This window comes from Danio rerio, chromosome 3, assembly GCF_049306965.1.
Source record: "Danio rerio strain Tuebingen ecotype United States chromosome 3, GRCz12tu, whole genome shotgun sequence".
Classification (NCBI taxonomy): domain Eukaryota; kingdom Metazoa; phylum Chordata; class Actinopteri; order Cypriniformes; family Danionidae; genus Danio; species Danio rerio.
Window position 1 is genome coordinate 16,326,675 of NC_133178.1, and position 27,751 is coordinate 16,354,425.

At 36.5% G+C, this 27,751-nt stretch overlaps 1 protein-coding gene across 1 annotated transcript; it reads left to right on the forward strand.

Moving 5' to 3' along the window:
• The first annotated feature begins 1,362 nt into the window (after window positions 1-1,362).
• On the forward strand, window positions 1,363-27,751 carry kat2a (K(lysine) acetyltransferase 2A). Its single transcript, NM_001423774.1, is given in 18 exon segments — window positions 1,363-1,678; window positions 2,550-2,673; window positions 7,676-7,821; window positions 7,918-8,007; window positions 11,158-11,339; window positions 12,478-12,669; window positions 12,758-12,864; window positions 16,520-16,624; window positions 16,983-17,119; window positions 19,116-19,324; window positions 19,454-19,580; window positions 20,763-20,873; window positions 20,966-21,109; window positions 24,685-24,799; window positions 24,892-24,928; window positions 25,668-25,731; window positions 25,804-25,888; window positions 27,452-27,751. Coding segments are annotated over 18 exon segments (2,388 nt in total). The 5' UTR covers window positions 1,363-1,459; the 3' UTR covers window positions 27,646-27,751.

Here is a 27,751-nt window from a genome sequence, read left to right on the forward strand (position 1 = left end):
AGTCGGTGCTTTTGTTTATAGTCTTTTTTTTGGCACTAAATGTTATTCATAGTCAGTCATGATTAAGTTATCATGCAAGTAGAAGTTTCTATGATTTTATGAATATAGATGGTGTAATTTTTTATGCAATTTTTACATCAGCATGTTGTTATTATGTAATGTGACAAACGTATTGTTGTCTGATGAGTCCACCTTCACTGTCATTCCCACACCCGGGAGAGTTTCGGTGTGGAGAAGCCCCAAAACAAGCATCCCACCCAGACTGTTGCATGCCCAGAGTGAAGCATAGGGGGTGGATCATAGATGGTTTGGGCTTCAATATCAAGGCATTCCCCAGGTCTAATACTTGTGCTTGATGGGTGCATCACTGCCAAGGTCAACCGAACTATTTTGGAGGATCATGTCCACCCAGTTATTTGAACGTTGTATCCTGAAGGTGGTGTATCAGGATGATAATGCACCAATACACACTGCAGGACTGGTGACAAAGTTAAACATCTCCCATGGCCTGCACAGTCACCCATCCTAAATATTACTGAGCCACTTTGGGGTTGTTTTGGAGGAGTGAGTCAGTTGTATGTCATTTCCAAAATGAATTGATGTTGTATTTGTTGCAAAAGGAGGCCCTACACCATACTAATGAATTATCAGTTTCATTGTCCAACCCTTCACACATGCACACACATTTTACTCAAACATAATTTTATTATTATTATTATTATTAGACATTAAAATGGTGCCGTTGAAACATCAAAACACATTCTGCTAATTAACATAAATGCACTGATATAAATATATGTTTTATGAATACATGTATAAGTGATTTGGTACAACAATAACCAGCGTTAAACCAGCGTTTTTGGCCATTTCCAGCCTGGTCTTAGCTGGTCAGGCTGGAAAATGACCCGCTGAAACCAGCTAAACCCAGCCTTAAGTATAAGTTTAAGTTGGACAGAGTTGGCTTTGGGCTCCCACCCAGGTTTAGCTGGTTTTAGCTGGTCATTCCCAGCCTGACCAGCTATGACCAGGCTGGAAATGGCCGAAACCCCTCCATAACCAGCCTGGCCAACCAGGTAAAACCAGCCTAGACTGGTTTAAGCAGTTTTTTCCAGCAGGGAAGTGTTTAATGGGATAGTTCACACAAAAAAAATGAACCTTTACCTTTCAAATGTTTCCAAACATTTAGAAGTTTGATAAAACAGGATATTGTGAAGAAAGACGAAAAACCTGCATTGACTAACAATTGAGGGTGTCGGCGAACTGTCTCTTTAATGCCCCCCAGTGGAAAGTTGTAGCGTTTAATTACGAACTACTGCATACTACATTTCCCAGCATCCCCTCATTGTCGAAAACCATCACAAAACTTTATTCAAGCCGCCCGGTTTGGAAACGAGCACGGAGATCCGTAGGGGGGAAGTGAGTGAGCACGGAGATCCGTAGGGGAAGTGTGGCTGCTGTTATGGCGGACCCGGCGGCACAGAGCTCCGCGCAGCCCCGGCTTCAGCAAGCGCAGTCCAGCGGCCCGACCGGCTCCAACTCGAACCCCGGAGCCGGGAGCAGCGACCCGGCCCGACCGGGCCTAAGCCAACAGCAATGGTCCAGCCAGAAGAAAGCCCAAGTCCGTTCGTTTCCGCGGGCGAAAAAGCTGGAGAAACTCGGAGTGTTTTCATCCTGCAAGGTAACCGAGAGCTCGCCTCATAACAATGGAGAGACAGAGAGAGAAACCGGGCCTGACATGTGTCACATCTTCATCCACACTCACGATTTTTTTTTTACCTCTTACTAATGCTGTTTATGTAAGAATAATACTCATAAACTTAAACATGACATACCGCAGGGTAAACATGAGGCACTGCAGGTTTAATTGGGAAAACAATTTACTAACATTTTTCACCATACATCCACATTTATTGCTATTTTTTAGTTTTACTTAAAGCTTTTCTTTAATGTTGTGTTTAAATGTGCAAATTAGACAATATATAATTAAGCAGACATTCATTTGCATGCATTTCTAGCTCGAAAATCTAAAAATTGCGTTAAAGAGATTAAAATTTACTCACTATTTACTATTGAGGTAAAGTTGGTTTTAAATTATCGGTACATTCGTTTAATGACATGCTCCCTGTATTGTTTACCATGGTACTTTAAATGTTTGGTCTGAAAACACATTTTTTCTTTTTCCACTCCACCATGACTTTAAATTCTATACTGTACATTATTTCTGTTAAATGACAAGACTTTTGTCTAAGCAAAGTCAGACCTTACTGTCCTAATGAAATACAAATACAACAAGGCATGATCATAGTTTATTTAGGAAAATAACTAATCTACAGACCTTTGCCTTTCATATAAGCCACTTTTGATACAAAATGATCAACTAGAAGTCAGGTTATTATTTGCTGTTCCTAAACTTGGATAGATGACAAGACTTTTGTCAGGTAGTGTATTTTATCCTTTTATCACCACTGCATAAACTTGCCACTCTGAATGTTTTGATTGTGTTATTCTGATGTTTAGCGTCTGATTCCTCTGCACTCTTCTTATCTCAGGCGAATGATGCTTGCAAGTGCAATGGCTGGAAAAACCCCAATCCACCAACAGCGGCTCGTATGGAGCTCCAGCAGCAGGCCGCCAGTCTGACGGAGACCTGCCGAAGCTGTGGACACTCTTTGGGTAGGAAGAATCAGACCTGGGGCCTCTACCGTGAAGCTGGATTAGCTGACTAGCCAGTTAAATGTTGGTTTAGTTTGCACCAATCTTGGGTTTTTAGTAATATGAAGGCAGCTCAACATTAATCACTAGTGTTTGCCATGGTATTAAAGGGCAGCAAAGCTAAGATGAGCTACCTTTATGGTATCTAAATTCAGAATTTGTTACAAACTAAACTGAAAGTCAACTGGTTAGCCAGCTAATCTAAGGGTGTACTCACACTATGTACAGTTGCCTTGAACATGTGCCGAAGTACGCTTGTCCCCTTCCCTCTCCCCCAATGGCCTGCACATACATTGTATCCGAGCCGGAGATGCTTACGTCATCGATGATGCGACTGTTCAGTTTAACAGAAGAGAAACGCTCTCGCTCAGCACAGTAGAGATTCCTTTATATCGTTATATAATTTTAGTCGTTTGAGATGCAGTGACACACAGTCAAATAATTCGCCGAACAGATCAGCCACTTTTGACGCTCATAAACAGTCATAAATTCCTTGTGCTGCAGGTATTAGGAGGTTTGCTGAAGGTGCAGCTGATGTGCAGTGAGGGGTTTAAGTCTTTTTATAAACTACGACAGTTTGCATTCATTGAACCGTAAGAATGTTTATTAAACACATATGAAACAATTCCATAAAAGTCACGTCATGTCTTCAGTTTCGGGCTCAGGTGTACTTGCACTCACACTACAAGTGTACTGCACCTAAGCCCAAGAGAAGCACTTTGGCACACCTCTTCCAAACGGGCCAGGGCTGGCCAACTGAACCGCACCTGAGCCCGATTCAGAACACGCAGACATCTAAAAACGAACCGGGAAATGGGCCTGGACACGGTTCAGATAGCAGTGTGAGTACGCCTGAAGCCAAATTACATGATACAGGTCCATGAAGCTTTGTTTGCTATCAAGAAGAAGACTGGTGATAAGTTTTAGCAGGGATTAGGGCTGCACAAAATTAGAAAAATCCAACATTGCAATATATATATTTTTTTCCTGTGATATATGTACAGTTGAAGTCAGAATTATTAGCCCCCTTTTGATTTGATTAGATTTTGTTTTATATTTCCCAAATGATGTTTAACAGCAAGGAAATTTTCACAGTATGTCTGATAATATTTTTACGTCTGGAGAAAATCTTATTTGTTTTATTTCGGCTAGATTAAAAGCAGTTACTAATTAAAAAAAAAAAAAAAAACATTTTTGGGACAAAATTATTAGCCCCTTTAAGCAATTTTTTTTTCAATAATCTACAGAACAAACCATTGTTATACAATAACTTGCCTAATTACCCTAACCTGCTTAGTTAACCTTATTAACCTAGTTAAGCCTTTAAATGTCACTTTAAGCTGTATAGAAATGTCTTGAAAAATTTCAAGTAAAATATTATTTACTGTCATCATGTCAAAGATAAAATAAATACGTTATTAGAAATAAGTTTTTAAAACTATTATGCTTAGAAATGTGAAATCTATTAAACAGAAATTAGCGAAAAAAATAAACAGGGGCGCTATTAATTCAGGGGGGCTAATAATTTTGACTTCAATTGTATGTATTGCGATTATATTTTATCTATTCAGTTTTACCAAATGACTTGACGAATGAATTTGTGGTTCAATTCTCACTATTAACAAACCTTTAACTATGACATTTATGACTATGATGTCTGGATGAACAGCCTCAAAGCCAAGACGAACAAAATCTGCCATGTCTTGTTGTTTACGAGGCTGTCTAAAAGCGCGAGTGGTCTTACTTTCTCCAGAGAGCTCGCGATCACTCGCCGCACGTCTATATTTAATATAACGAACTTGAGCTGATGATGTTAACACGCGCATGATTATTGAAGTGCTTCTGACATCCTTTCAGAAACAGACAAACAGGAGAGGGAAGCAAGATAAAACAAAGAAGCTTGAAAAAAACATAGTAGCAAATGATTCTTTTAGCAACCTAAAACAAACAAACTGCCATGTTTAACTATTATCATCACCTTCTGAACTATTGTGAACCTAGAATGTTACAGGTTACATGTGCTGGTGAAGATTAAAGACACATATGAGTAGGGATGGTACTGAAACTTGGTATTTTATCGGTATCAATGCTACATTATAAAAGACAGAAATATCAACAAGCTCTGACGTTAACGGTTCTGCTATCTGTACTGGAGAATCATTGCTGAATAAACATTACTTAAAGTAGCATAATGTAACTGACCAACCTTTTCTTATTTACGATATTTGATATTCGTCTGCACAGTCAGCAATCTCATGAGAAATGCTCGTGTTTCTGGTGAGCGCGTCAAGTATAAAAGCCTTCACAGTTATCGGCTGTGCGCTCGAACTCTGGAGGCTCGCGCTAAGCGCACACACAGCTCGTGACACAGACTCGCGCTCACACAGCTCGTAAGCTTGCGGAGTAAACCAGAAAACCAGGCGTGTGGATAGCAAAATGCCCGTTGCAACAAATGCAGCAAGTTATTTTCTTGTATAAGCGGAAACACAAGCAATCTGGCTAAGTGAAAGTATCTTTAAAAAGTGCATTAACTGCAATGAAACGTTTTGACTGCCTAGCTACTAATGGTAACGTTACATCATCCACATCGTTATGTCAGTAGACAATCACAAAAATTATTATGATATTAATGGTTAAATAAACACACATTCGGTTACAATGAAAACAATATTTTTTCTGCAGTAGCCTAAATAAATACTAAACTTTAAAAATGCTTATACATCAGCTGTATAAATATGAATAGCCTAATAATAAACCTTGCTTATTAAAAAATTAGTAAAAAAACGCTTAATTTTGCAATGCAAGTTGCCCCAAAAATGTATTAAAATCACAGTTAACTCCCAAAACATTGTTAACTCATTTATGTGAATGTGTTAATGAAAAATCATAAGCATTATCACATTTAACTGCATTTTGCCACTCAAAGAGGCTATTTACAACTGCAGCGAGCCCAATAAACCAAGTAATATCCCGACTTATGCCAGAAAAGTCAAACATGTTGATTTTCTCCAGAAGAGTGGTTGAAAACGGAGTCATTTTCCTTCAAACCACTGTACATTCTTTTATATATACATATATATATATATATACATATAAGAGTTATAATCAAATCATGTTCATAGAAAGGTTAGAAATGAACATTTATACACAAGTATTTATGTGCATAAAGCTTCTGTTTTGTGAGAAGTACTTCTCGTATGATATGTGAACAACCTGTAAAGCTTTACTATAGACATGTTCTCGAGCGAGAATGACGTCAGCTGTCATACACCACGCCCATTTGGTACCATTGGTACCCTTTTGGCATTGGAAACGCAAGTCTGGTAACGGTGACCCATACCGTACCACTTAGTTTCTTCCTGCACTTTTTGGTATTTGCAGTGCAGTTGCAGACCTCAATCTCGGAACATTTGTTTTCTGCCACCTGTTCGTGAGCTGCACGTTGCTGTGTTTCCCTTCAATGACAGAAATAGATAAAACAGTCAAAAAGCTTTTTAAAGCACCGCTGAACAGTGCCATCATAAACATTGAAGGCTGAAAATGAATTTGTCAGTAAGTCACAAAAGTAGCTCTCAATCGCTAGACTTCCCAAACACCAACAACAGTTTAGATTCAAAACTGCAGTTCATGTGTTCCAGAACAGAATTCTGTTCATGACATCACACATTCTGCTGAGCTTCACTGAGTGACTGTTCTGAACTATGAGACGCTGCAAATGCTCACATTCATATAGCAGTGGTGCAAATGACACGCGTTTCCAAACACTCCCTCTTCCCCCTTACCTGTTGTGAACATTTAAACATTCTATAATATGTGGTCTTAATCTTTGTGCAACATTAACAATTTTGTCCTTCATTTTAAAAAATAATAATAAATCATTTAAAAAGATTTATTGACTTCTTACTCATTTATTTTCATGAATCAAATTTTCCAGGAGGCACTAAATAATGGGTAACACTTTATAACAACTACACACTATGAACCATTTATTAAGCATTAGCAAATAGTGAATTCATTATCTGTTAAGCATTAACTCTACATTAATAGACATTAGTAAGCAGTTTATAACTGCAGCTTCAAATGCTGTACTATTGACTTATAACCACATTTAAAATGTGCTTATTAATTTTACTTTCATACTTTAATGATTTATTTTTCATTACTAAATGAAGTATTGCATTATTTACAAACCAGTTATTAAAGCATAGTTAGTTGTTTTTTTAAGATCATTCCGGATGAGTTAGTACATGATTTATAAATTATTTGAATGAACATTTATAATTGTTATTATTAAGGCATATACTAATAGTTAATTTGTATGTTAAGATATGCTTTACTAATTCCTTATAAATGACAATTAAAGGCTCAGTTAAATTCTAAACAGGAAAAATGACAAAAACGACTTCATTCAATCCTGTTCGCTTGAAGATACACAAATGAAACAGTACTTTGAATGAAAGATTAATCTTTGTAACCTTATCTAAAATAAAATTAATGTACAGTTTAAACATTATATTGTTAAATTATTATATTGATGTTGTTTTATAAAGTTTTATGTTTTATTTTGTCACTGCTGTTATGAACTTTACAGTAATTAAATTTTTTAGATACGATTGCAAATAGTATTGTTCATTTGATACTGAGCCTTTAATTGTCATTTATAAGGGATTTATAATGCATGAATAATCCTCACTTTAGATTAGGTCACAAATTGTTTCTTTGAATTAATTTTCCAAAATCTGAGGTAAATAATCTATTATTGATCCAAATTCTTAAAAAAAAGATATCCCAGCTCAAACAATTTCAAGATTAAGCAAAGCACAACAATACATTTACTTTCCGTTTATTGTAGGCCACGAAAATGTGTCTTCTAGCTAATCGATCACTGGAAAATCAACATCTTTTTAGGGAAATCGACATCTGGTTAAGCGTGGGATGTTCTTCTGTGTGTGTTTCTTTTTAGCGGAGCATGTGTCCCACCTGGAAAACGTGTCTGAGGAGGAGATTAACCGGCTGTTGGGGATGGTGGTGGATGTGGAGAATCTCTTCATGTCTGTCCATAAAGAAGAAGACACGGACACCAAGCAAGTCTACTTTTATTTGTTTAAGGTAAAGGCGTTTTTCTCGTTTTTGAAGAACTTAAGCTTTATCTGTCAGCTGAATATTGAAAAAGGTTCATCTCTGTTGTTGTGTTGCTTTTCTTAGCTGCTGAGGAAGTGTATTCTGCAGATGGGGAAACCAGTGGTGGAGGGCTCTCTCGGTAGCCCTCCTTTCGAAAAACCCAACATAGAGCAGGTATGTCCATGTCCATGTGTGAGTTCATTTGAAATGATACAATATCACTTGTTTGTAATACATATACCTACATCGCTCTCTTTCTCTTTCTACTTGCTTAGTGTTTATGTGTCTCTTTCTCAAAAATCTAATAATAAAATTATTGTTAAATTATTAATATTTTTTTCTTTCCCTTTAAAAGATCAACTTGTATGTCAAATTCTGTCAAAATACTGGTCTTTTCAAATCATTATCTGTTTAAACAAACAAAGTATTAGCCGTAAGGAAGAAATTTAACCCATGCTCATTCTGGAAACATTACCCCGCAGACGTTTCTGGAGACCGCGATTTCCGTGGCCGGAGGTACGTAGGGGCGTGTTTTTTTTTTTTTTTTTCGAGCGAACGCTACGGGGCAGTGTGACGCCACTCCGCTCCTCCTCTTTGCTCTCGCCGGCTGACGGCTCACCTCCATGTGGAGAGCTTTCCCGCCGCAACCAGTTTGTCTTAGCTCGCAGCATTACGTCGGCGGAGCGGAGGCCTGGAGGGAGAAGGTGCCGGGCATGGCGACGACGGGGATCGAGTCCGGGGAAGAGTGGTTCCAGAAATCAGGTAAGATGAAAAATAAAATTCAAAAAAATAAAAACAAACGAGTTCGCGACGGGGCGAGATCCGAAAACGCGGTCAAAATCAGACAAAGGCTTTTGCTTTTTTTCTGGACGGCTTCTGCAAATCGTCGCTTGGGTTTAGGGAAGGAGGAGGAGGAGTCGATCGTTCAGTCGTTTAGCCAGTCAGTCGGATGGACAGCCGCCTCAGCGCCTCTCGCGGCCTCTCGCGGATTCGCGAAAACAAAAACTGCTCGAATACGTACCTCCCGGAACATATTTCGCGGTCTCCAGAAACGTCCGCGGGGCTACGTTTCCACAATGAGCCCGGGTTGAAGAAATTTCTTTAAAATTATAGCATTTATTAGAATTAATCCATAACATCAACATTACACTGACCTAAATAATATGAAGCTTTATTTTCATCTGTATACACTTGTTAAGTTGTGATTATAGAGTACTGTATCAGGGCGTAAGCCTGTGAACTGTGAACATGATCGTTTATAACAACATTTTAACCTTATCACACATTAAAATCAATCTCTTTTAAAATCGTGAAGTACACGGTCTGTGGACTCACCACAGAAACCTATATTATAACAATTTATGCAAAAAAAAAAAAAAAAGGTACCTCTTTCTGGCCTTCTGATATGAGCCATACCAGCAAACAATTTTGTTTCTAATAGACATCTAAACGTAGACAGCTTGGCTAAAACAAAGGTAAACTTGGGCTGTCAGTGAAAATCTAATAGACATCTAAGAATTGCTCAAAACTAGACTAGTCATCAAACAGACAGATTAGACAGACTTTATATGTGTTGTCATTCATTTCTGTTTATTGATTACTAGTCTAGTGTTTTCCTATTCTAATGCTGTGTTCACACCAGACATGGCATGCATGGATAGATCGTTCTATTAGTGCTTAAATCACTAAGCTTTTCACTCATCATAGCACACATGCTGCTGATGATGTGACCATAAAACGGATTTGATTTAAATAGACGCATCAACATTTTGAGTTTACTCCCTTCATTTACGCGCCAATTCCACTTCATTCACACATCAAATTTACTTCACAGCAGACACAAATTCGTGTCCCGGGCAGGGTTTCTGTCTGCCCAGTGACTCTAGCTTCATTGCTAAATGGCAAACATTGATTTAATTGGGAGAATAGCTGTGTTTATGTGCTTTAGGAAGGCTGAAAAACAGCGTTAATTCGTTTTGAGTCCCCTAGATCCTTTTAGAGGTGCATCCAGCTGTTTACTTTTACTCAGAATTGCGACTTTATAACTCAGAATTCTGAATTTATAATTAAATTATTTATTTTTTTATAATTTATTATTATTATTATTATAAAAAATATATATATATCATTGGCGATGCAGTGGCGCAGTGGGTAGCACGTTCGCCTCACAACAAGAAGGTTGCTGGGCCGCTGGTTCGATCCTCGGCTCAGTTGGTGTTTCTATGTGGAGTTTGCATGTTCTCCCTGCGTTCGCGTGGGTTTCCTCCGGGTACTCCGGTTTCCCCCACAGTCCAAAGACATGCGGTACAGGTGAATTGGGTAGGCTAAATTGTCCGTAGTGTATGAGTGTGTGTGTGTATGTGTGGATGTTTCCCAGAGATGGGTTGCGGCTGGAAGGGCATCCGCTGCGTAAAAACTTGCTGGAAAAGTTGGCGGTTCATTCCGCTGTGGCGACCCCAGATTAAAAAAGGGACTAAGCCGACAAGAAAATGAATGAAGGAAAATTTGGCATTCAGTGGCGGGAACAGGCTTCCATAGGGGGCACATTAATAGCATGCAAAACCAATTAAAAAAACCCATATAAAAAAAGGCATCTATCACTGCAAAAAAACACATTTGGTGTGATCAGGGCCAGTTGCTAGTGTTTTTCTTTTGGTCTCACTAAAATTGGAATTAAGAATTGTGCAATATGTTAGAATGCTACGTGGCATCATTTATAAAAATGTTAATAAAGGTTCAAAATAAGAATAATTTTGTTTTACTGGGCCAGTAAAAATTTTGTTTGGGCAAGTGAAAATATGAACAACTGTCCTAACTGGACAATATTTAATAAAGAGCCATGTTTGCCATTTTAACTTGGCAAATGCAGAAACGAAGACATGCATAAATGTTGTCATTTAAATTTATATTGTAGCAATATTTCTCCATTAAATATCGGTCATTGTTAAGGTATCATATCAAATTTAGAAATTCCTGTATTGTGGCTCCACTAGTGTGTTGTATATAAGGAAGCTGGCCAGTTCACAAGTAAAGCCTTCTGCTGATTCCAGTCTTTAAAATATATAGATAGTTCACCTAAAAACGAACATTTCCTAACCATTACTTGCACTAAAGTGGTTTTAAACTTTGATTAATTTCATTCTGCAGTTAAAAAAGGTTCAGAATTTTTCAAGACTTCTATAGGTAGGAACTAAAAAAAATACTATGGAAGTCAATTATTTTTTCAGATTGTCTTCCTCGGTGTTTAAATATCTTATTAATAATATTCATATTAATCTCATTAATCTAATATGTTCTCTTAAAACCTGTCTTTGTTTGTTTCAGGGGGTGTTGAACTTTGTTCAGTATAAGTTCAGTCATTTGGCTCCTAAAGAGAGGCAGACCATGTATGAGCTCAGTAAGATGTTTCTCCTCTGTCTGAACTACTGGAAGCTGGAGACACCGTCACAGTTTCGGCAGAGGGCTCAGAAAGAGGACGCAGCGGCATACAAAGTCGATTATACTAGGTGCTTGTGTTACTGTGTTCTATTCTAAATGCACGTTTGTAGGATGTGTAAATATAAACACACACACACACACGTAAGGTATAGAACAGAGTGTGATCTCATTTCCTCTATGTTGTATGTATTTACTATGTGAAAATGTTTAGGATTTATTTCATATGAAGTCATTTACTGTTATTACATTATCAAGTACATCTAATGTGTGACCAAAAAAGATGGTCAGTTTACTATTTTGAAATTAGGTTTGCAAATGTACAGTGGGTACGGAAAGTATTCAGACCCCCTTAAGTCACAGCAAACGGTCTTAATACTTAGGACAATGTGATATTATGTTTTCCTTTTTTGATAAATCTACAAAAATGTCAGTAATTCTGTGTTTTCTTGTCAATATGGAGTACTGTGTTTACATTAATGAGGGAAAATTTACTTAAATGATTTTAGCAAATGGCTGCAATATAACAAAGAGTGAAAAATTTAAGGCCGTCTGAATAATTTCCTTACCCATTGTACATCTATCACAACAAATGTCAAACTGAGTTTTCTTTTCCTTTTGCAAAAATTAATGTACACATTTTTAAAAAATAATCAATAATTTAGAACAGTTAAATTGTTTATATTGTTTTATAATGATTTACTCCCCAAACTTATTGCAGCTTCCGACCCAGAATATTATATTCTTTTGAAATATAAAAAAAATACAGAAATATCTATTTAATGCATAAAAATATGTTGTTTTGAAGTTTATTCATCAGAAAATCCCAAAAGAAAAGTTTGTTTCCACAGAAATATTAAGCTTTATTAATTACATAAAGCTTTAACATTTAATAACAGTGTTAGTTAAGCACAACATAAGCATATTGAAAGGAAATTTTATGTGGATCATGTTACACTGAAGGCAGCTGAAAATTTACAACATAGGAATAAGTTCAATTGTAAATAAAATATAGGGAATTAGAAAACAATTTCCATTTGTAATGCTTTTTCATAATATTTATGTATTTACCATCTGTGAGGATTAGAGACTTTCAAACACAATAAAATATCAAATTTGAGTCTATCTTAATCTGAATATACAGAGTCATTAATCTAATTACTGTTCATTTGTTTTATTACTATTATTTCTGTGTGTGTGTGTTTTCAGGTGGCTGTGTTACTGTCACGTTCCTCAGAGCAATGACAGCTTGCCACGGTATGAGACCTGTCAGGTGTTCGGCCGCAGTTTGCTGAAGTCCATCTTCACTGTCACCCGCAGACAGTTACTGGAGAAGTTCAGAGTGGAGAAAGACAAACTGCCGCCAGAGAAACGCACCCTCATCCTCACACATTTTCCAAAGTAAGACACGTTACCATGTTATCAATACAAACTTCAAAACTATCACTCTCTCATATCCTGAGTGTGTGTGTGTGTGTGTTTGTGTTAGGTTTCTTTCCATGTTGGAAGAGGAAATCTATGGAGAAAACTCTCCCATCTGGGAGGCAGACTTCACCATGCCAGCCTCAGAGGGCACACAACTGGGCCATCAAACAGGTGTGTGTTTTTATGGAGCCAGATCAGTTTCAAAAATAATACATTTACAAAATTAATTTAAAACTTGCACAGCACAATTCACATTCACAAAATCCAATTTGTAAATTCAAAGCACAATTCACAAATACTACTCATAAAGATAAATATAACTCGCATTCATAAAGATAAATATAACTCGCAAATCATAAATATTTTTTACAGGATGAATTGGATTTATCTGTTAATAAATCGTGTTTTAAATTTGAATACACAAATTGCATTTGTGTATTTTTGAATCGTATTCGAATTACGAATTAGATTAGTGAATTTACGAATCATGCTTTGAACTTATGAACTGGTTTTTGTGTAATTACAAATCATGCTTTGAACTTATGAACTGGATTTGTGTGTTTACAAATCGTGTTTTGAACTTACGATATGGATTTGTGTATTTTTGAATCGTCCTTTGAACTTATGAACTGGATTTGTGTATTTACGAATCGTGTTTTGAACTTACGATATGGATTTGTGTATTTTTGAATCGTGCTTTGAACTTACAAATTGGATTTGTGTATTTTGCAAATCGTGCTTTGAACTTATGAGTTGGATTTGCGTATTTATTAATCGTTTCAAATGTATGAACAGGATTTGGGTGTATACGAATTGTTTTGTATTTTGAATCGGATTTATGTATTTAGAACAAAAAATTTGTGTTTTGATCTTGCGAATTAGATTTTATAAATGTGACTTTTGTTGTGGAAGTATGAATAATATTTTGTAAATATATTATTTTTGAAATTTGATCTGGCTCTATAGTTTTTGGTGGTTCCAGGGTAAAAGTATTGTAATCGATTGTAATTATCGGCAGTATTTTTTGAGACTTTTTTCAACATTCATGCCAAAGTGATTTTTCACTGGCAATGAAATGAGTGAATGTGCAAAATTACTCTTGACGTTACACACCACAAAAAAAAAAAAAAAACTCCAGTAAACATAGTGTCGCTGCACAATGACGCTCGCTTATTACACAGAAGAAGATAGCACCCTCATGCTTTTAACTGGTCTTTATTGCACAGGGTTTTCCACTTCTGTTTTCCCCCCTTCACTACAACACAAATACCTGTTTAAAAAAGTTACAAGCTAAGAAAGAAAATGAAGTGGAATGAAACTCACTATTGAATCCTTCTTGATAATTCCTGTGTGCTCTTCTACACCTTTTTTTACTTGAGTGCTACCAAGTCAGGTTTTTACTGTAACTACAGCAGCTCAGGACATGGAACAAAAGTGCCAATATCATTCAGGGCTCGAAATTGCGACCATTTTGGTCGCATATGCGCCCGAAAATTAATCTATGCGACCTCATAATATATATGGGAGCATTAGTGCGACTGCAGATAATGGTTGTAGTGCGACCTGTTTTGATTTTTTGTAAAAACGTGCTGAATCGCTCTTCCCTGCCGCTATATTGGTTCATATTAGCTGTCAATCACTCAAGGTATTCCGCTGTCAGATGACATGGAAGGAGCTTTTATGACCACAGGAAATGCAAACGGCTGAAGAGTGAAAACTTAACTTAAAGCACACAGGTTTGCAAACCCCACCTAAAGTTGAGGCGCAGATGAGAGCGATCATGACACGTCACGTGGTGAGTAATGATCCACCAGCTGAGATCAATCGAGTACGCGCTTCTTAGAGAAGGCGCCCGAATCTCCATGCTTTGCATTCACTGCGTGTTCAGCGCAAATGTCCGCTAAAAGTCAAATCTAATACTGTACATATCATCGCCAAAGAAGCTCGCCTTTACTAAGTACAAAACAGCAGTACAAAATAAATATTTCTTACTGCAATGCTTCATTTTTGTTTAATGCAAACTATACAATTATTTTTCATAAAGTAACAGACTTTTTATAGCAGATAATTCATGCACATTCAAGGCAGTATCATAATGAGAAATGGAATTCATTGTTACTATTGTCATTTTTTATCATCATTAATATTCTATGGCCTAATTATTAGACATTCATTTTGGAATTATTGCACACAAATATCAATGTCTTTGCAGCATTAGTTAGATAGTTGTTTCTGGTTTTTGTCAGTCCTATTAATGTTGTTTTAAAGTACAATAAATCCCTTAAAAAACAATTTGCAGCTGTGCTCATTCATTTTTGGTGGGTGCTCCTAAATTTTTTCTGGTGCTCCTAAAAATTTTTTGGTGCTCCTAAATATTTGAAGTTGGGAGCACCGGTGCTACCAAGTAAAAAAGTTAATTTCGAGCCCTGTCATTGGCTCAGGTTTTTTTCTAATTATAAAAAATAATAATAATTTATAATGCCTGATGTTTTTTGCTTTGAGATGCACGCTCACATTATCGACCTTTATTTCAGTCACAAAGTGTTAAATGTTCACAATAAACCGCCCAATATGCACAAGTCTTTAAAGCAGGGGTGTCAAAAATACAGCCAACAAAACCATCGAATCAGTCAGAAGCCGCCTTTCCACTGCACACGACATTTGGAAACAACTGTCGGAATACACCCCCTTGTGGCAGTCGCACAGTATTTTCAGTTCTGACTTGGACTATGGGAGAGAAGCTGTTCTCGCAGTGTCCGAAATAATAAGGGAGTGGAAAAGCAAGAGCTTATATTCTCTGTGCATTCACCATGGTTGAATGAATGAATGAATGAATACTAGAAACTCATACACCGCTAAAAATATTGGAGGGAATGTGGAGACAACATAAAAATATATATTTTTATTACTTAATTACTTACATTTATCAACAGAATTTTATTTTTATTTTTTAATATACACTTAATATACACATAGTCTCAGGAGTTCAAATAAGTCAACGGATCCGCATCTCAATTCGGATCTGATTATTCCGCACAGAGATACCGAGATAATCTGAACTCCACGCAGCTTCCGGACTACTCTCCATTGGAAATGAATGACTTCCAGTCTGTCGCTTGTCATTTGTCGTGTGCAGTGGAAAGGAGGCTATACAGTTATATAAAAAAATAATAAACATAAAAAGCAGTATTATGAGAACAAAACAGTCTTCACTACAATATTTTATTTGAGACTCAACAGACAGCTTAAAATGGAAAAAAATTAATTATCTTAGATTATTCATATGTTAAAGTATCGGATATACCTAAACTATTTTGATTACAACAAATCTTAGTTACAAAATGTCTATTATCCTATCTGAATTTCAGCTCTAGTGGCGGCATCTTTTTGTATACGCAGTTGTACCATAAGTTATACCAAATCAGTTTTAGTCTTCATCATTTGAAAATGCATGCAAAGTGTGTTTGCTTTTGCATTCTCAGAATGTCAACAACACAAACTGTTTATGACCATTTGCTGCCATTATGCCTATTTTTAATACAAACTACTGATGGCTCATTTTAGGCATTTTTTTTTTTATTTTTTAAGAGGAAATAATTGTATTTATTGTGTATTTCAAAGTTTTAAATTTTGCGGACATTTTATATTCATAAACCTATATGTCACACACCACAAAAAGGTCATGCTTTGTTGAAAATGTGTTTCACTGTAGTTTTGATTATGCAGTTTAACAGCAATGCATCTGCCATTGTGTTTGCCCACATAGAGAATTAGCTTTTAATGCTAGATTGCTTTAAATCCCTTCTTTTTTTTCTCTCTATGTCAGTACTGAGTCCAGTGTCCATCTCCGGCTCTCCTCACAGTAAGGGCAGCAGCGCCTCTGCTCTGGGTGTTACAGGTTTGGACGTAGCTTCCTCTGAACCAACAATCGGTAAGAACATCCAGTTGCATATTTTAATGTCAACTTTTTACCTTAACGTACCTTTGGCATGATGACAGTACATAGTATTTGACTATATATTTTTCAAGATGCTAGTATTTAGCTTAAAGTGACATTTAAAGGTTTAATTAGGTCATCTAGGCAAGTTAGGGTAATTAGGCAAGTCATTGTGTAACAGTGGTTTGTTCTTTAGACTATTGAAATAAATATTGTTTAGGGGGGCTAATATTGACCTTAAGATGGTTTAAATAAATTAAAACTGGTTTTATTCTGCCAAAACAAAGCAAATAAGACTTTCTCAAGAAGAAAAAATTGAGAAAAATTATAATTGAGTAATGTTGTCCCTCAGGTGAGAAGCGAAAGCTGCCTGAAGCGCTGACTCTGGAGGATGCCAAGCGGATCCGAGTAATGGGTGATATTCCCATGGAGCTGGTCAATGAAGTTATGAAGACCATCACAGACCCTGCTGCCATGCTGGGCCCTGAGGTCAGAGTTCATCCATCTCAGGGGCTGTTTACATGATGATGTTTTCAGATTTATTTAGTTATTTTTTTGTATGTTTTATCTTTTCGTTTGTCGTTTTTGGGACTAAAAACAAATATTTTGAAAACACTGCCATTGTCATTTACATGTAAACAAGTAAAAACAAGAGCCTTTGAAAGCGATGACATAATGCACATGCATAATGTGTTTGTGGAGTGTAGATTAAAGGCAAGGGCAAGGAAGCATAAACAACAATGGCACATACACAACAAGAAGTCGACAGAATATAACTTCAAAATATATGGAAAATTATTCTTTTTTTATAAAGAATGAACATGTGGGTGCCTTGAAGGTGAGTAGATTATTGGATAAATTTTTAAGTGAATTATTCCTTTAATAATCTAGCATAATATTCTTCCACTTTGCATTAACATTTATATTTTACTTTTACATTTAGTCGTGTAGCAGACACAATTGTTCAAAGCGACTTACAATTGAGGAGGCATTTAGTGATTCAACAAGAAGAGGCAATACACTGAAGAAGTGCTGTTTATACAAAGGAACTGTTATGCTGCGTTCACACCAGACAAAGCATTAAGCACTAGTGATTTACATGTTAAGTCCATGCAAAGACGTGAGTAGACATCCTGCGGCGTTATACACACCAATGAGGCGTCTTCATTTGCACAAATCATGCCCCTACAAGACAAAACTCATGGTTGGTTAACACTGCCTGAATGTCCGCTTAAGTTTCGATTTTTTTCAACTCACGTAAAGCGTGTCAGTTGCACAAAGCCCTCATTTTCGCAAATCAAAGTGGCGCGAGCTGAGCGTTTTGCGCATGATTATGACGTAGCGTCTGTTGTTGGTGTCCCGGAGGACAATCCTCCTGCTGACACCGACAACAGCTCATCAAACTAGGCTCGACTCAGTCTGAAGCACTGCTAAAAACTTCCATCATCCAGATTAAGTTTCTGGAGGAGTTGTTGAACTCTCAGAGCTGGGTGCACCTCTGAAAGGATCTAGTGGACTCCAAACGAATCGACGCTGTGCTTCAGCTTTTATAAAGCACATAAACACAGCCATTCTCTCAATAAAATCCAGGTATAGTCACTGGGCAGACAGTAGCCCCGTACTTGACATGAATCCGCATCTATTGTGAAGTTAGTTTGACTCGTGAATGAAGCAAATAAACTACAAATGTTTACAGGTCTATTTACGCATAAATAGAGCGATGTGTCTGCGCGTGCCATTTCTGGTGTGAACACATCATTAGTGCTCAGAGAATTTTGTCAAGCCCACTCGCCTTTGTGAAGCACATTTCATGAATGCACAATTTTTTTTTAATTTTTTTTTCTCAATTAAGTGCAATTCCGTGCAAATGGCAACCTTGCCATGAAAAAAAACAAAACAGGGAACCAAAATAGCGAAGCGCTTTCTAAGGATATTTGTGTAGGCTTGTATTTTACTCTACTGTAAAAATACTCAAAAATGTCTCTGTCAATTTTTTTTAAACAATAGTTTTTTATTTGCCAAAGTCACACAAGTGGCAATTTCACATCCGTCACATCCATAATGAAGATTTTTCCCTCATAAATGCAAAAATGTCAAAAAAATAATAATAATAATAATTTTTTATATAGAGAGCCAACTCTTATCATTTTGATTAGCATCATTTCTTTTAAGTTGTCCAGTTTAATTCACAGAATTTCTACAAAGTATGTTGTAAACTCGCAAACTTTTTTTGTTCACATCCGTAACGCAGTTTATTTTCCTCAGTTAAAATCTAAAAATGTTTACAGATTGATCTTTTTCTGATCCCTTAACTCTGTGGTGAGTTGTTTTGAAAAATATAAACATATTTCAATAAAACGTTAACATGTACTTTCTACGTGAATTTAAGTGTTGAGATTTTATTGCAAATGTCACATCTATAACGCTGGAATTGCTACTGAACAACATTTAAAGAGTGAAATGTGTGTTTGCTGGTGTTTTCCAGACCAGTCTGCTGTCTGCAAACGCAGCTCGCGATGAAACGGCTCGTCTGGAGGAGAGGAGAGGCATCATTGAGTTCCATGTGATCGGTAACTCGCTCTCTCAGAAGTCAAATAAGAAGATTCTAATGTGGCTCGTGGGCTTGCAAAATGTTTTCTCCCATCAGCTTCCCCGCATGCCCAAAGAGTACATCACGCGCCTTGTGTTTGACCCGTAAGTCCACAGTAAACCCTTCCTTGCTCCTAAAGTGCCTTTGACTTTTCCTCAGCCTTTAGCTGTCTGCGGGTTTTTTCCAGTCTCGCTGTTCAGCCACTTTTGACCCTTTTTCTGTTTTGACCTCAGGAAGCACAAGACGTTGGCTCTGATTAAAGATGGCCGCGTGATTGGAGGGATCTGCTTTAGGATGTTTCCCACTCAGGGATTCACAGAGATTGTCTTTTGTGCTGTCACCTCCAATGAACAGGTCAAGGTAAGTAGATGGAGACTCTGTGAAAGGTAATTGACTGAACAAGAGGGATTTCATGATGATTTAAATGTATTTATAGGGTTTGTACGGGTGTTGGAAATCATTGAAAATGCTTGAATTTACGAATTGGATTTGTGCATCTACAAATCTTGTTTTGAAATATAAAATACACAAATCAAATTTGTATTTCAAAACAAAATTTGTAGATGCACAAATCCAGTTCATATTTTAAAACACAATTCATAAATACACAAATCCAATTCTTAAATTCAGAAATACACAAATCCAGTTTGCAAGTTCAAAACTTGATTCAAAAATACACATATCAATTTAGTATTTCAAAACACAATTCATACATATGCAAATCCAATGTGTAAATTTAAAACTTGATTCGTAAATAAATAAATCCAATCCGTAAATTCAAAAATACACATCCAACTTGTAAATTTAAAATGCATTTCGTAAATATGCAAATCCAGTTTGTATTTCAAAACACGATTCATAAATATGCCAATCCAATTTGTATACTTAAAACACAATTCGTAGATACACAAATTTAATTAGCAAATTCAAAACTTGATTCAAAAATACAAAAATCCAATTCATAAATTTGAAACACAATTTGTAAACACACAAATCCAGTTCGTATTTTAAAACACGATTTGTAAATACACAACTCCAATTCATAAATTGAAAACACATTTCAAAAATACACAAGTCTAATTTGTAAGTTTAAAACTTGATTTAAAAGTACACAAATCCACTTCGTGAATTTCAAAATACACTTCGTAAATACACAAATCCAATTCAATTAAAAAACACGTAAATTCAATTTGTTAATTCAAAAATATGCAAATCCAATTTTGCGTGTTCTCCCTGTGTTGGAGTGGGTTTCCTCCGGGTGTTCTGGTTTCCCCCACAGTCCAAAGACATGCGCTATAGGTGAATTGAAAAAGCTAAATTGGCCATAGTGTACTTGTGTGGATGCAAGTGTATGTGGGTGTTTCCCGGTGTTGGGTCGCGGCTGGAAGGGCATCAGCTGTGTAAAACATTTGCGTTTGTCTGTCTATTTTAGAGGCCAGAGGAGTGAGGTTTACCTGCACAGCACTTCACTAGCTTGCCTCCGTTACACTTAGGTTTATCTTCTGATCTATTAATCATTTTTGTGTTTGTGTTTGTGCTCAGGGCTACGGGACACATCTGATGAATCATCTTAAAGAGTATCACATCAAGCACGGAATTCTGTACTTCCTCACGTATGCGGACGAATACGCCATCGGCTACTTCAAGAAACAGGTACGGCTCCAGTTGGTCACGTACTCTCTTTTTTTTTTGTTATTATTTGTTTCCGCTGCTCAATTTCAATTGAACTCTCTTTCTCTTGCTAGGGCTTCTCCAAAGACATCAAAGTGCCGAAGAGCCGCTACCTCGGCTACATCAAAGACTATGAGGGAGCCACGCTGATGGAGTGCGAGCTCAATCCCCGAATTCCCTACACCGAACTCTCGCACATCATCAAGAGGCAGAAAGAGGTGAGAGTGCACACATTTACACTGGTGCAGATGCAGAGTACTGCTGTGCTGGTTTATCTATTATTATTATTATTATTAAAAGTGTTTTAATGCATGAGAAAAGTATTGCTGTTAGAATAGTATGTCACTCTTTTGTTTGTTTGTTTGTTTGTTTGTTTGAATGGTTTTATTAATTTTATTATATTTGTATTATTCTGAACTGTTTTTGCCAATAGTAGACATGGCATTTATATGAAAGATATATATGATGCAATGTGGGTGGCACGGTGGCTCAGGTTAGCGCTGTCACCTCATAGCAAGAAGGTTGCTGGTTTGAGTCTCGACTGGGCCAGTTGACATTTCTGTGTGGAGTTTGCATGTTCTTCCTGTATTGGCATAGGTTTCCTCCGGATGCGCCAGTTTTCTCCACAGTCCAAAGACATGAGCTATAGGTGAATTGGGTAAACAAAATTGGCTGTAGTGTATGAGTGTGAATGTGAGAGTGTATGGGTGTTTTCCAGTACTTGGTTGCAGCTGAAAGGGTATCCGCTGTATAAAACATATGGAATAGTTGATGGTTTATTCCGCTGTGGAAACCCCTGATAAATAAAGGACTAAACCAAAGGAAAATGAAGAATGATTCAATGCAAGCTTGAATTAAAAGAAACGTTTAAAATAATATCTGTGCATCTATCTATGTGTAGATAACATTACAGTGGGCTTCAGCTCTGTGTTTGGTATCTCAACTGTTTGTTGTTGTTGTTGTTGTTGTTGTAATACAGTAATTAAATGTGTTACTAATAGCCTGGGCCAGACAGAATCTGCAGACATTTTTTGTTGTTTCTGTGGATTTATGATTTTGGGAGTAAAGTAACTAAAAACATGATAAATAAATTAATGACTTTTAAACTTTAATTCAAGGTTTATAATTGTAATCCAATTAAATCCATTTGTTTGGTAAAATATGCAATCCCTCATGTAATATATCTATTAAATGTCAGGAAATATCCAGTTTCAGTTTCCTTTATTTATGTCATTCAAATCATCACAATAGAATTGTAATGCAGAACGAAATTACGTTGCAACAGACCCATCAAGAACATAAAAAAACATCAATATAAAAACACTATAAAATCCTAACATGATAAATAAGCTTTTATAATTCCATAGAAATATAAAAAATATAGATAAGATATAACCCATTTTTAAAAAATCTCTGAAGAGAATAACTTAATACTTAAATACCTATTTCACCATTTGTTGTAATATTAACAATTTATGCTAGTTTAACAAATTTATTTATTTTTAACACTAGCTATTAACAATACTTAAGAAATGGTATTATTTAAAAGTCTTATAATGACAGGATAAAAACTATCTTGAAACCGCACTGATTTGCTCCTCAGACTTCTGTAACGCCTGCCTGATGGCATGAGTGAGAGCAGGCTATGACCAGGGTGGGTTGGATCCCCTAAAATGTTATTTGCCCTAGACAGACAACGGCGTTGGTAAAGTTCCTCGATAGATGTCATTTTGACTCCAACAGACCTTTCAGCTGACTTTATGATCCTCTTAATGGTGTTCTTATCAGACACACTGCTATTCTCATACCAAAGGGAGATGCCATTAGTAAGAACACTCTCAACAGCTCCTCTGTAAAAAGTTGTGAGAATTGATTGGCTGAGGTGTGCTCTTTTCAACCTTCTCAGAAAAAGCAGTCGCTGGTGCGCTTTCTTCGCAAGACAAGTGGTATGGAGAGACCAAGTCAGGTTCTCAGTAACATGGACCCCCAGAAATTTTATCTGCTGTACAGTCTCCACTGCAGTGTTATTAATATATACAGGGGAATAAATGGGGCGTTTCTTCCTGAAGTCGATCACCAACTCCTTAGTTTTATCAACATTCAGAACTAAATCACTTTATCACTTTATAAACTGTATTATAAAGTCCTATGAATATTTGCATATTAGATCATAAACTAACTGTAAAATAATTTTAAAAAATGATTTAATAACTCAGTAACACAAACTACAATTATGCTATCAATTATGCTATCAGTCAGAATTATTAGCCCCCCCCCCCTTTTTGATTTTTTTTCTTTTCTTTTTTAAATATTTTCCAAATGATTGTTATCAGAGCTAGGAAATTTTCATAGTTGTCTGATAATATTTTCTGAAGAAATTCTTATTTGTTTTATTTTGGCTAGAATAAAAGCAGTGTTTATTTTTTTATAAACCATTTTAGGGTCAAAATTTTAAACCACTTTAAGCTAGTTTTTTTCTGATAGTCTGCAGAACAAACCATCACTATACAATAACTTGCCTAATTACCCTAACCTGCCTAACCTAATTAACCTAGTTAAGCCTTTAAATGTCACCTTAAGTTGTATAGAAGTGTCTTTTAAAAATATCTAGTCAAATTTTATTTTCTGTCATCATGGCAAAGACAAAATAAATCAGTTATTAGAAATGAGTTATTAAAACTATTATGTTTAGAAATGTGTTAAAAAAGATCTTCTCTGCGTTAAACAGAAATTGGGGAAAAAATAAACCGGGGGGAGCTAATAATTCAGGGCGGTTAATAATTCTCACTTCAACTGTATGTATATTAGGAGTGTCAAAATTAATCGTTTCTTTGGTGCACCGCAGTGCAGACACGAACAATTCGGTATCGGTTCAGTAATGTACTGATGTCATTTATTTCATGTGTTATATGGCGGTAGCTTACTTTGGCGTGGGAGGTGACCTGCTGATGTGGTCGTGAGGTAACGTTTTATCTCCTCTCTCAGCTGTTACAACAATAACATTACTTGTGGATCCAGACACAAGCGTGTCTGCATAGTGAGTTTTCTCCACCGCGTTGCCATCTATAATGAATCGGCTGATCACTGCGGTCATTTAACATCAGTGTCCGTGTCACTGTTTGCTGAACTGTTAGAGCCAATTGCAGCCTTTTCTGTTGAATGCACGATCAATCATAGGCGTTCAAGAACTCGCTCAATAATGATTAAAAAGCAAGCAAGATAATATTTACATTTGTTTATTTGCTATAAAGACCAGGGGCCTCATGTACGAAGACTTGTGTTGAATTCATACTAAAACATTGCGTACGCCAAAAATTCACACAAATTTTACATCCGAAATAACGTGAAACTAGGGCGGCAAAATATCCTCATTTCCCTAATTATTATCCACGAAGACCCCCCCCCCCCAATCTCCCCCCCCCCCCTTTTTTTTACTTTCATCTGCGACACCCGAGCCCCCTCCCCTTTAGGACGGCAGAATAGAATAGAGAGGGAGGTTAGACAGAGCCAGTTCAGAGTAATTAAAGGAATTGGGGAAAATGCTAAATTAAATATTTAAATTTGGATGCAATACCGCAGTCTCTAACGCATACTGAACTGTGGTGGTTGAAACGAATGACTCAATATTATATCAAGTATTGTGGCATACAAAACTGTCATATTGAATATTGGGGTATATGTTATTCTCAAGTGGGATTTTAGCTGTGAATTTTTCTAAATGGCCATGAAGAGCATAAAAGAAAGTTTTTATTAAATTAAATTAGTGCTATTGGTTTATTGTTGTCTGCTGCAGATCATTAAGAAACTGATCGAGAGGAAACAGAATCAGATCAGGAAAGTGTATCCTGGTCTCACCTGCTTTAAAGAGGGTGTGCGTCAGATTCCTGTGGAGAGTATACCAGGCATCAGTAAGTGTCTAAAAAATATGACTATAATGTCCAAAATCCTTTCATTCAAACGTGCTTTCTTCTTTCTGTTTTTATATTTATTTATTTTTTAGGAGAGACTGGTTGGAAACCTAGTGCCAAGGAGAAAAGGTCAGATGAGAATTTATGCTTATTTATTCTGAAATCTTAGACCATCTGTGTGCCTCTATTAGATCATGGAGTATCTGCGGCGTACTGATGATTTCACAGTGGTGCCATGTACTCTCTATCACTTTAAAAGGGTGTTTGTAAAATAAATAAATACTTTTATTTAACAAAGAATTCAGTAAATAAATCAAAAGTGGCAGTAAAGTCATTTATAATGTCACAGATGTATTTATAAATCCAAAATCAAAAGAAGTGCTTCAGGGGTAGTTAATGTGTCTGTGCTCTTTGGATAAGGAATTATTAAAGATAAACAACAAAATAATAAGTCCAAGGCACTGAAAAGCAAGCGAAAAAATGAAAAAGCCCTTATTAACATGGCTATTCCTTAAAAACAGCACCTACGCGTTTCGGCAACACTTGACTCAATTGAATATATCAGCCAGAGATGCCCAAACTAGCCAAAAGTTGGCCTATGATAACCTTTGATTTGGCCTTCCATCCCATCTGAGAAGATGGGAAAATTAAGGAGAGGCTGGAGAGAATGCCTTTAATAGAGATTGTCATTCATAATTAAACGTAATCTTTCGTTTGTTGAATACCTTTTTTACTAAATGTTGTGCATGAGTCAGATTTATTTAATTGTCTTATGAATTGAATTGTTTGTTTTCATTGTAATAAGTTAATTATAAAATATTTGTAGGCTGTGTGTGTCTATTACTCACTCTTAACTTTTCCTCTGCAGTAAAGAGCTGAAAGATCCAGATCTGCTCTACAACATGCTGAAGAATCTACTGGCACAGATTAAAGTAAGACTTCTGTTGTTCCCCATCACACATTCATCTGAACACATTAACTGTGCAATATCTCTGCATGAACAGACGCATCCAGACGCCTGGCCGTTCATGGAGCCGGTGAAGAAATCTGAAGCTCCAGACTATTATGAGGTCATCCGCTTTCCTATCGGTGGGTACTGTTGGCATCTGCATATATACAGTTGAAGTCAAAATTATTAGGCCACCTGTGAGTTTTTTTTTCTTTCTTTTTTTTCTTTCTTAAATTTCCCAAATGATGTTTAATAGAGCAATACTACGCGCAAAACAGGCACCGTGGGTCAAGCCGATCACTTGACGCAGAAGTATAAATCAGCCTTTATATGTGCATATTGGGAGCGATGTGCACGGTGCCGCGCACGTTGATAGAATGCAACAAGCGTACCGCAAGTCACATGACAAGAACTGACCGATAAGTTGATCAAAAGTGCCTTTTAGACAGAGATTCAGCAGCCTTTGACTACATTTGTTCCCTTTAAAAGGGCAATACTTATGTAGCTCAGATTTACATTTGACAAATAAAACTTTTTTTGATAGCTAATATTTTTTATTTATTTGTTGTTCTGACATTTATTTATTACTTATGTTTAATTGTTAAAAAACTTTTTTTTCACTTATTTTGAAGTCCAAAGAGAAATGGACTATGGTTTATTTTTTATTATTATGTTGTTCTTTATTATTTGGTCACTGAGCAACAATAAGCAACACTTTAAAATATAAGGAGTTTTCATAAGGATTAGGATTTTCTAAACCAGTAGTGTTTTGAGTGCATAATAATCGGGATTGCCGTGAAACCATGATTATACCTAAGACTATAATCGTACAATCAAATTCTCTAATTGTTGCTTCTTTAATTCTAAAGTTTGCTTGAATTTAATCTGCTAATATTGGGTTGCTGTGCAGTTTATGAAATCAATACAATCCTGCTAGATTTTCGTCAGGCTGTTTTGTTTACTGCAGTAACCAAGGCAACGCCCGTATTCCCGCTGTTCTGTAGGCGCCACCTGCTGGAATAACATATGAATAATGTTTCTTACAATCAGTGTTTTAGTAAATATGCTAAGTTATAAAGTTGCTAATGTTACCGGTTTAAACCTAAAGTGGCGATGAGGTCTTAAAATGCTTGAAAGAGCCTTTAAAAAGGGCTTTGTAGGTGTTTAATTTCACTCCCTGGTTCATGTATGCACCCTGTGTGTGGTAAATTACTCACCTTCTTGTCATCTAATATGTTCAATTGTTTTGTTTTTCAGTCAAAACCAATTAGTGTTTTTTGAGGAAAACATGCAGGCTTGGTCTTCTATGGTGCTCACTGGCTTTTTCTGACAAACTGCAGTTTCTATGCAGCTTCAAATTACTTCATGCATTGCTAGCTGGAAAATAAGGTCAATACCTCAAGAAATGGTCTGTATTCTAAAAAATACTAACTCTGAAATGTGCGTCAATTACCTTCATAATAAAAGTTGTTTGGAAGTTTAAACCTTTGAGCACCATAGAAATTCACAATGTGGAATAAAAACCTGATATTTTCTTCACAAAAAAAAACTTTTTTTTTTTTTTACTAAAGAAGGGAATTAGCATTTTGAATGACAATTGTGTGAGTAAATGTATTAGTAAGTTTCTGTTTTTGAAGTGAACTAATCTTTTGATCAGTAGAACATTGCATCTAATTGAATAAATAACCTATCCACTTGCTTAGACTTGAAAACGATGACGGAGCGTCTGAAGAACCGGTATTACGTGACAAAAAAGCTGTTTATCGCCGACCTGCAGCGAGTGATCACCAACTGCAGAGAGTACAACCCTCCGGACAGCGAGTACTGCAAGTCTGCAAACACCCTGGAGAAGTTTTTCTACTTCAAGCTGAAAGAAGCCGGACTTATTGACAAGTAAAGGGCATCTAGACTAATACAAGGGACCAGTTAGATAGTATAGAGGGTGTGTTTACGTTCACACAAACACATGTGGTTTATCTCGACATTAAAACCTGTTCAAAGTT